Source organism: Pundamilia nyererei, unplaced genomic scaffold (assembly GCF_000239375.1).
Source record: "Pundamilia nyererei isolate P.nyererei 1_Seehausen unplaced genomic scaffold, PunNye1.0 scaffold00098, whole genome shotgun sequence".
NCBI classification, from domain to species: domain Eukaryota; kingdom Metazoa; phylum Chordata; class Actinopteri; order Cichliformes; family Cichlidae; genus Pundamilia; species Pundamilia nyererei.
Genome location: NW_005187499.1, coordinates 26465 through 36142, shown reverse-complemented (window position 1 = coordinate 36142; position 9678 = coordinate 26465). Strand labels below are relative to the sequence as shown.

General features: G+C 45.3%; 2 protein-coding genes across 2 annotated transcripts in view; both read left to right on the top strand.

Moving 5' to 3' along the window:
• The first annotated feature begins 2573 nt into the window (after positions 1-2573).
• On the top strand, positions 2574-7836 carry mcm6 (minichromosome maintenance complex component 6). The gene is made up of 18 exons (XM_005740169.1): positions 2574-2957; positions 3130-3276; positions 3422-3532; positions 3779-3866; positions 3961-4122; positions 4202-4367; positions 4459-4607; positions 4695-4845; positions 4954-5095; positions 5248-5389; positions 5503-5610; positions 5743-5898; positions 6034-6162; positions 6256-6420; positions 6607-6733; positions 6819-7013; positions 7124-7263; positions 7366-7836. The coding sequence occupies exons 1-18, from the start codon at positions 2860-2862 to the stop codon at positions 7474-7476; spliced, it is 2487 nt and encodes an 828-aa protein (XP_005740226.1). The 5' UTR covers positions 2574-2859; the 3' UTR covers positions 7477-7836.
• An 86-nt stretch (positions 7837-7922) lies between these two features.
• Positions 7923-9678, top strand: part of si:ch73-71c20.5 (PNKD metallo-beta-lactamase domain containing) — a 4214-nt gene continuing 2458 nt past the window's right edge. Inside the window, exons 1-2 of the mRNA XM_013912701.1 lie at positions 7923-8008; positions 8226-8466. Coding sequence (XP_013768155.1) covers positions 7966-8008; positions 8226-8466 — 284 coding nt within the window. The 5' untranslated portion in view covers positions 7923-7965. The remainder of the gene's footprint in view (positions 8009-8225; positions 8467-9678) is intronic.

The window sequence follows — 9678 nt, the reverse complement described above, 5'->3', positions numbered from 1 at the left end:
CATTTAGACTTATATATATATATATATATATAAAAGCTGCATTTCAGTGAGTTTTTCTTTCAGAAAACCCTCTGGTTGTCCCCACTGTCTAAAGAAATTAAAATGAGAAAACGTCACGGGTCAAGATGACTGTCTGTGGGGACTCCTCAGGTGTGCCTGTTTGGTGTTGGGTTCATTTGGTCGACTTTTTTCTACTTTTTTAATTCTGCTGTGACTGATGTGAATACAAGGTCACAATAGCTGTTCTTTCCAGTCTCGAGGAGCCACCGTGATAAAACAAAGAAGCAGGGACTGTAATGCTCTCTACAACATGGACATGATCCGTCGGTGGTTTCTCATTTTACTGTTGTAACTTTATTAACAGCACCTTTACTTACAAACTTGTACTCCAACCTTCCACCAATGCCTGCTGTCCCATAGCTGCACTGTTTTAACAGAACTACAACAATAGAGTGGAACAAGTATACACAGACACATAGTGCAAAATTAACCATTCAGCTGAAGTTGTATCTTTCTAGTCCCCGTGCAAAACTATAAATAAGAAAAACAATTTTGGAAAAATTGTATTATTTTACTGTCTGTAGTGACTGTAGTACTACTTTCCTTTTAGAAATGATGCAATATAGACCTGCACCATATCATGGATAGCATCACCCCTGCAACACATAGATACCTAGTAGGCGCTGACACTGGCTGAGCTGACATGTAAAATAAAAATATGCAGAAACGTGAGTGTTCACTGCCCCCCAGTGGTCACGTGGTACATTTACAAGTTGAATCCAATTACTTGTGTCCTTGTGCACAGTTTTGACGATATACTTGTAACTTTACTCCCTTCACCTCACAAACATGAGCAGTACTTTACAAAATAATATTTACTGCAAAACACACAAATGCTTACAACACAATGTGTGAGGCTGTGCGATGAGTTTTTCATCTAAACCTTTGAGGCACAAACACAGAAAAACATTCGTTACTGCATCAAATAAGTTGATCTGGGAATATTTTTTTTTTAATTCAGTCTTTTATTCCCATCTAACAAATTCTCACTTCTAGCTGGTGACCTCTGGAGCAGCTTGTTTCTTTGGATGGAAACCACTAGTGGAAGAGACAAATGACATGTAGGCTTGTATAAAGCAGTTAAAACAGCTTCACCGCAGATGTGCAGCAGTAAAATGCTTTCGGTTTTTAAATCAAAGTACATTTACTCAAACTCAAATCCCCTTTTGGTGTTTAGCATCCATTGTAAAACTGCAAAATTAAAAATAAGGGAGCGGCTGGGAGTAGCTTCTACTCAAAGGAAAAGGCTTACAGTGAGTTGTACTAGGAAAGGAGGGGGGAAAAAACATGTTGGCTTGGCAGAGAGATTGCGCTGGGAAAGATTTGCAACAGGTTACAGTGGTTAAAGATAGAGATGGAAATGTATTAGCGAGTGAAGAAAATGTCCTGATAAGGTGGAAGGAGTACTTTGAGGGGCTGATGAGGAAATGAGAGGAAAGTGCAGAGGATTAGTAAGGAAGGAGTGAACGTAGCTATGAAGAAGGGTGAGTGGACATACCTGTGGAGGTATGGGGATGACTAGGAGAAAGGGCAGTGGGTGCATTAACAAGATTGTTTAACACAATTCTGGAAAGCAAGATGCCTGAGGAATGGAGAAGAAGAATACTAGCACCAGTTTTCAAGAACAGTGGTGATATGCAGAGCTGTTGTAACTACAGAGGGAGAGTTGCTGAAACTATGTTAAGAGGAGAAATGTGATAGTGAGCAGGACTATGGTTTCATAGCACTACAGATGTGATGTTTTCTTGGAGAGTGTTCATGGAGAAGTGCAGAGAAGGTCAAAAGGAGTTGCACTGTGACTACATGGGTCTAGAGAAAGCATTTGATAGGGTGGTGAGAGAGATACCGTGGTACAGCATGAGGTTGTGGCAGAGAAATATGTGAGGGTGGTGCAAGACATGTATCAGGACAGCAAGAGAGGGGTGAGAGTGACAGATGTGTTCAAGGTGGGGGTGAGATTACATCCGGGATTGGCTCTGATCCCCCTCTTGTTTTGATGAGGTCAGGCAGGAGTTTCCATGGAATATCAAGTTTGCAGGTTACACTGGGACAGTTTGAGCTGGAAGTTGGGATTTTCACTGGGAGTGACCAGAATGGACACGATCAGGAATGAGTATATCAGAGAGGCAGGGCGGGTTGATCGGTTTGGAGACAAAGTAAGAGAGGCAAGACTGGGATATTTTGCACATGTGCAGAGGAGGGAGAGCAGATATACTGGGCAAAGGATGCTAAGTATGGAGGAGGCAAGCAGAAGGAAAACAGACGATTCATAGATGAAGCTGGATGATCCAATGAGGAAGAAAGAAGGAAGAAGAAGATGATGATGATGATAATTATGACGACATACTTTTAAATTGCCTAAATATTTTGGCCGGAAATGGCTCAAGTGCTAAGTTCACTGTGACGCTGACAGTCAGCTCATTCTTCATTTATAGCCTATCTGTTTAACGCACGTGCTCGTCAAAGACACGCGCACACTGAGATAACAGCTCGGTCTCTCCCCGTCTACAGCTGCTATTGGTTAGCACAGGAAGCGTACCGCGGGAAAACGGGCAGCAGGACCCCGCGTCGATTTACGTTTCCGCTTCGAATTGGCTACGAGCTCAGAGATATTTCCATAACGTCGCACATTGGTCGAAAGCGGCGCGCCAAACATCACGTGGTCTCGCTTTTCGCGCGAAACCGGGCTCTCTGTTGTCCGGAGCTGAGCGTGCTGTGTGTCAGAGAGGAGCAGCTCGTGTCTGTTTTGCAAACTTGTTTTTGTATCTTTTTGTTGTCGCAGTTTGACGGACTTGCAGCATGGATGTCGCCACAGCCACCGCGGAGACTGCCGGGGCGATGGTGAAGGACGAGCTGGCCGAGAAGTGCCAGAAGTTATTCCAGGCTTTCTTAGAGGAGTAAGTGAGGCAGCAGCGACGGGGTCGTATTGTTGTCGGCCGAAACGTGCTTGGCTTGACATCGCTCTTTTAATCAGCAATTATAAGGATCGAGTGCTACTTTGATCGGCTGCTATTGGTGTCTTTTCACTGCTTTTCTTAACTCTCGCCCGATTCCTGCGTCACCCTGCAGATTTCAGAGCGGGGATGGGGAGGTGAAGTATGTCCGGGAGGCCGAGGAGCTGATCAGGCCTGAGAGGAACACCCTACTGGTGAGCTTCACCGACTTGGAGGGTTTCAACCAGGAACTGGCTACCACCATCCAGGAGGAGTACTACAGGTGAGCAAGCCCACCAAGTCATAGGTGCTTCCATCATATCTCATCTAAATACTGAGGTGGGAGAGTGCGCTGCTGCATTTCAAACCATCAGTTCAGTGCTGTGGAAATAAGCTGTGGGGTAACCTGAAGGATTGTCTGTTTCCAGAGTGTATCCCTACCTCTGCAGAGCAGTGCGCAACTTTGCTCGGGATCACGGGAACGTCCCCCTCAACAAAGAGTTCTACGTCGCTATCGAGGAGCTGCCCACCAGACACAAGTAAGGCACTGTTAACCAAACCACCATGTAAATCTCCATTTATCTGGTCTGAGCTGCCCTTTATGCAGCTAGATTGCTTTAGTGCAAAGATAGTTGTAGAAATGTCCGCTTGGCTTGAATCAATTGGAACAAAATGGTGTTTAAGTTGTGGTGCATGAAGCAGGAATGAGGCATCTCTCACTGGTAAATGTTAACGGGAATGAAATGCCAAATCTGATCCTTTTCCTGTGTTAAATAAATAAATAGGATCCGTGAGTTGTCCTCCATGCGTATTGGCAGCCTGGTGAGAATCAGCGGTCAGGTGGTGAGAACGCACCCAGTCCATCCTGAGCTGGTGAGATGTTTATATCAGTGAAGAAGACATACAAAGTTCAGTTGCGGTACGCTTGTCTTTTGTCATTAAACCCATCCTGCTTCCTTTGGTGCAGGTGAGCGGTACCTTCCTGTGCATGGACTGCCAGGCAGTGATCAAAGATGTCTCTCAGCAGTTCAAATACTCTCCTCCGACCATCTGCAGGAACCCCGTGTGCAACAACCGCTCCCGCTTCCACCTCGACACACACAAATCCAAGTTCATCGACTTTCAGAAGGTAACTGTGATAAAGGATGTCTGTCTGCATGGATGAATGAGTCTGATTTTGACCCTGTGTACCCTGTTTGTGTATCCAGGTGCGTATCCAGGAGACGCAGGCGGAGCTGCCTCGTGGTTCGATCCCACGCTCTCTTGAGATCATCCTGAGGGCAGAGGCTGTGGAGACGGCTCAGGCTGGAGACCGCTGTGACTTCACTGGGACCCTGATTGTCGTGCCGGATGTCTCACAGCTCAGCACACCTGGTACTTTTTAAAATTTTAACCATTTATGGTCAAAACTATGTCTTGTGGTGTTTTGTTTTGGTTCTCATTACTGTATGGATGTTACTTCCAGGTGTGCGAGCAGAGACCAGTACCCGTATAGCAGGAGGTCCTCAGGGCTTTGAGTCTGATGGTCTGAGAGGACTGAAAGCTCTGGGAGTCAGAGAGCTGTCATACAGGCTGGCCTTCCTGGCCTGCAACGTGGCGCCAACCAACCCACGGGTAAGAAGCGCTCGCCCATGTGTCTAAAAATGCAAACGGCTACAAATCTTTCTGTGTGATTACAAATGTGTGCCGTCTTTATCACAGTTTGGCGGTAAAGAGCTGCGGGAGGAGGAGCAGACGGCTGAAAGCATTAAGAGCCAAATGACAGAGAAAGAGTGGGAGAAGGTTTTTGAGATGAGCCAGGACAAGAACCTGTACCACAACCTGTGCACCAGCCTCTTCCCCACCATCCACGGTCAGTGATCGAACCCCCCCGTCTAGCCTTTTTCTCCAATGGAGGACGCTCTCGTAGTTCTTTATCAAAGCTGTGACTTGTGAGTTAAACGTTAACGTGATGGTGCAGGTAACGATGAGGTGAAGCGCGGCATCCTGCTGATGCTCTTTGGAGGCGTTCCCAAGACGACCATGGAAAGGACCTCGCTCAGAGGAGACATCAACGTGTGCATTGTGGGAGATCCGAGCACTGCCAAGAGCCAGTTCCTCAAGTACGTTCTACAGTTTCCACCTTCACTGATTAGCTTTGCATAAAGCTTTTCTTTGTTCCATCTTCTGGCACAAACACTTTTCAGTGCTCTCTTTGCTGTAGACATTTGTTGTACAGCAGTGTTGATTTGAGTGTGTGTGTGTGCCTGTGTAGGCACGTGGAGGAGTTCAGTCCCAGAGCGGTGTACACCAGCGGCAAGGCCAGCACTGCTGCAGGTCTGACGGCGGCCGTGGTCCGAGACGAGGAGTCACATGAGTTTGTCATCGAGGCTGGAGCTCTGATGCTCGCCGACAATGTGAGTGTCATGAGTTCTGAAGAACAGTGAACAGTGTATTGTTATATTAAAAAAAAAAAAAGTTTCTTTATGTAATTAGTGCAAGTAAAACTTGTTAACTGGTTTGATTTCAGGGTGTTTGCTGTATTGATGAGTTTGATAAGATGGACCTCAAAGACCAGGTGGCCATCCATGAAGCCATGGAGCAGCAGACCATCAGCATCACCAAAGCTGGAGTCAAGGTGACGCTTTCAAAGCTTTATGCTTTAAACACTCGCGTTTATGCAGCACAAGCGGAAGTTACACTGCTATCATATTCGATCGTTCGTCTCTGCAGTAGAATAACCAGACTGTTCCTCCGCTTCTCTCCTCAGGCTACCCTGAACGCTCGCACATCCATCCTGGCTGCTGCTAACCCTGTCAGCGGACGCTACGACCGCAGCAAGAGTCTGAAGCAGAACGTCAACCTGACCGCTCCCATTATGAGCCGCTTTGATCTCTTCTTCATCCTGGTGGACGAGTGCAATGAGGTACATGGAAATGAGCGTAGTCTGAGCATCCTGTGCTTACTGGTTGTTTCTATTCATGTCTTTTATTTTGTCCATTTTTTTTTTAATATGGTAATTTAGTTGAATACTGCAGCTAACGATTTGCACCTGTCATAGGTGACGGACTACGCTATCGCCAGACGCATCGTGGATCTGCACTCCCGTGTGGAGGAGTCGGTGGACAGACTGTACTCCCTGGATGAGATCCGCAGATACCTGCTCTTCGCCAGGCAGTTCAAACCCAAGGTGGGTGTGCTGGTGTCCCCACACGCCGACACCAGCGACCCAGTTTTTACTGTTTAACACATTTCCTTTCTATTAACTTTTGGACCTCCGTAGATTTCCAGCGAATCAGAAGAGTTCATCGTCGAGCAGTACAAGCGTCTCCGCCAGCGTGACGGCTCAGGGGGCGTGTCCAAATCTGCCTGGAGGATAACTGTGCGACAGCTGGAGAGCATGATCCGCCTCTCAGAGGCCATGGCACGTATGCACTGTTGTGATGAGGTACGTGCGAAGACACACAAGCTTCATTCATGCAACACTCGATACTGAGTGTGGTTGATAAAATTTAATACTGCAAAACCACCCTGAGTATCACTTCAACCAAAATGAGGGGAACAAAAAGACATCCTTTCAAAATAAAAGGCCAAACTGTGAATTAACTCTTGCCCTTTCATCCCATGCTTCTAGGTTCAGCCCAAACACGTGAAGGAAGCGTTCCGTCTTCTGAACAAATCTATCATCAGAGTGGAGACGCCAGACATCAACCTGGAACAGGAGGATGAAGTGGAGGAAGAGGAGGAGCAGCAGGAAGAAGGTACTATCAATATAGAGAAGATGTGAAATGACACCGTGCATCACCGCTGTTTATTTAACGTAAACTCTTCTCTGCATCTTTGCAGGTAACGTCCCGAATGGAGTAAATGGAAACGTGGATGGTGTCATTGGCCTTACTAATGGAATTAATGGACACGCTGACGGTGTCAATGGCCACGGCGAGCCTGGGAGCCAGTCCAAACCATCTCTTCGTCTGTCTTTCGCCGAGTACAAACGCATCTCCAACCTGCTCGTCCTGCATCTGCGCAGAGCAGAGGATGGTGAGAGATGTTCCTCCCTCCAGTCTGTTTTCCACCTCATTTCCTTGTCTGTTCTGTCACTGTTCTTTTTCTTTTTCTTCTCACATTTTTCTTGCTAATCTGTGTTGCAGCTGAGGAAGAGGAGGATCTGAAGAAAAGTGCAGTGGTCAACTGGTATCTGAAGGAGATCGAGTCAGAGATCGACTCTGAGGAGGAGCTCATCAATAGGAAGGGGCTGATAGAGAAGGTCATCCACAGGCTGGTGCACTATGTAAGTCTACCATCTTAAAATGTGAAAAGATAATGAGTCAGCGATTCTCTAAGTGCAGACATGTTCATTTATACGATCTCCCACACAAATCTCTTCCTCAAGGATCACATCCTCATCCAGCTGTCTCAGGCTGGGCTGAAGGGCTCAGAGTCTGCGAGCACAGAAGAGGAATCTGTTCTGGTTGTAAACCCCAACTACATCCTGGAAGACTAAACTCCTGTCCTCAAATTGATCCCTGCTTCTTTGTGGCAAACAAGAGTTATTGTTCATAGTGTGTTTAATGCTCATAATGGTGGCATTGGAGATGTTTCGCTGCTGTACAAAGATACGAGGATTTATCTAAATATTCTTTAGATTTAAAAAGATAAAACAAAACAAAAACAGATGTAAATATACTGGCCTCTTCTCCAGCTGTTTATTCACTTCTCTTTGACTTAGTTTATTGTTGACTTTGAATAACTGTATATTATAAGCATACAGCATGGTTTACGTCCATGGTTTAAAGTGTTTTTGTATTATAATTATGATTTTGTGAATGAAATGTTGGAACAATGAATAAAATGTTGAAAAACACAAATTTGCTTCATGTGTCTTTGTGTTGCCTGCGGCATTAAAATAATACAAAATCTAAATGAGTACCACTAGGTGGCGGCAGCTCCCGTTGTTGCGACTGCGCATGTCCGTTTCAATTACGCAACAAACATGGCGGCGTCCACAGTGAATACAGTCCGGACAACACTGAAAGGTTTAATTATTGGCTTTATTCGTTATAAAAAAGGTCACAATTAAGGGAATTATATTTTTTTTCTCGGCGGCGATAAGTTGTTTATTTTAATATAGTTATAGTTATTTTTGTAAATAACCTTTTATATGCTTTAGTTTAGCACTTTAAAAGACTTCATATCGACGTGGTCGCAAATGAAGTAAGATTTTTAAAGTACTGGTGTAATTTGTGTCAACAGGTATGTACCTTTTCTCCGGCCGGTGGGTGCTCAGACAGAGCAGTCAAAGCCGGGCCGTGTGTCCGAGCCTGCGGCTGCACGTCTCCCCTGCTGCCTGCTCCAGGATGGAGACGCAGAGGAGCGAGCAGACCCAGAATACCGACAGAGGCAGAGCCCAGGAGGAGGTAGAGGAACCAGAGGGTCCTGAATACATCCCTAAGAGAAAAGCCAAGAACCCTATGGTGAAAATCGGCTTTGCCTGGTAATTTCTCTCTTTTGACCAAAACCCGCGAGAAATATATAGAAGCTGCAGCACTGACAAATCAAGTCAGAGGTGTGTCAAAGAACGATTAGAAAGATTAGAAATGACACGCTTTTTATGCAATCCTCGTTTCCAGAGGCTCAAATATAATTGGGCTAGCATGATAATAAAAATGTTTATTTTTGATTGTTTGTTTGACTGCCTGAAGCCTACAGCTAGAGCATGGGTGATTGGCCTTTACTGCAGTTCTTCTGATTGTAGTGCATGCTTGGTTGCTTGTTCAAGTCAGCTGCTTGACAAATGCAGAACTTTTCACTTTTCTTCGAAAACCTCTCGGTTTTGTTCTGTTTTCTCAAAGAAAACGCGCTCTAGTGCTAACTGCAAAAGTTTACAGTAACTGTGTGACAGCGAAGTCAGGTGTTGATGGGGGTTGGAAAAGTGTTTTTAAAGTACTTGAATAGTTCTCAGTGAATATCAGTTAGTATTTCTGCTTGAATTGCTCACCTTTCAAACTGATCTTGCTTTTCTATGCAATACCTAATCTGGTCTTTAAGTCCCTGAGGAAATGTGATTATACCAGCTTTATACCAGATTTTAAACATGCAGTAGTCAAACCCCTGATTAAAAAACCTGCTCTTGATCCTACGGTTCTTGCAAATTACAGGCCTATCTCCAAACTACCTTTTCTTTCCAAAATTCTTGAAAAGGTAGTTTACAGCCAAATAATGGCCTTCCTGGAAAAGCAAAATGTTTTAGAGGTTTTCCAGTCTGGTTTTAAACCCTTTCATAGCACTGAATCAGCCCTTTTAAAAGTTTTTAATGACATATTTTTAGCGACTGATGCTGGGGACTGTGTTGTTCTTGTGCTTTTAGATTTGACAGCTGCGTTTGATACCGTGGATCATGCCATTTTATTCTCTCGTTTGGAGCACTGGGTGGGCATTAGGGGCACAGCACTGGAGTGGTTCAGGTCCTACTTGCGGGGCGAACTTTTTGTGTCAGTCTTGGTGACTATGTGTCGTCTTCCGCTCCCCTCTTGTGTGGTGTCCCACAGGGCTCAGTTCTAGGCCCCCTCCTCTTCTCTTTATATCTGCTTCCTCTTGGTTCTGTACTGAGAAAGCACGGCATTGCTTTCCACTTTTATGCTGATGACTGTCAGATCTATGTCCCTCTAAAGAAAAAAGGCAGATACCTTACACAGCCATTACTTCA

Excerpts from the sequence above, each read along its gene's own strand:
- mcm6 (XM_005740169.1), top strand. The coding sequence starts at position 2,860 with ATGGATGTCGCCACAGCCACCGCGGAGACTGCCGGGGCGATGGTGAAG. Across the intron at positions 2,958-3,129 it reads TTCCAGGCTTTCTTAGAGGA|ATTTCAGAGCGGGGATGGGG; the intron begins GTAAGTGAGGCA and ends GTCACCCTGCAG. Across the intron at positions 4,846-4,953 it reads CCTCTTCCCCACCATCCACG|GTAACGATGAGGTGAAGCGC; the intron begins GTCAGTGATCGA and ends GTGATGGTGCAG.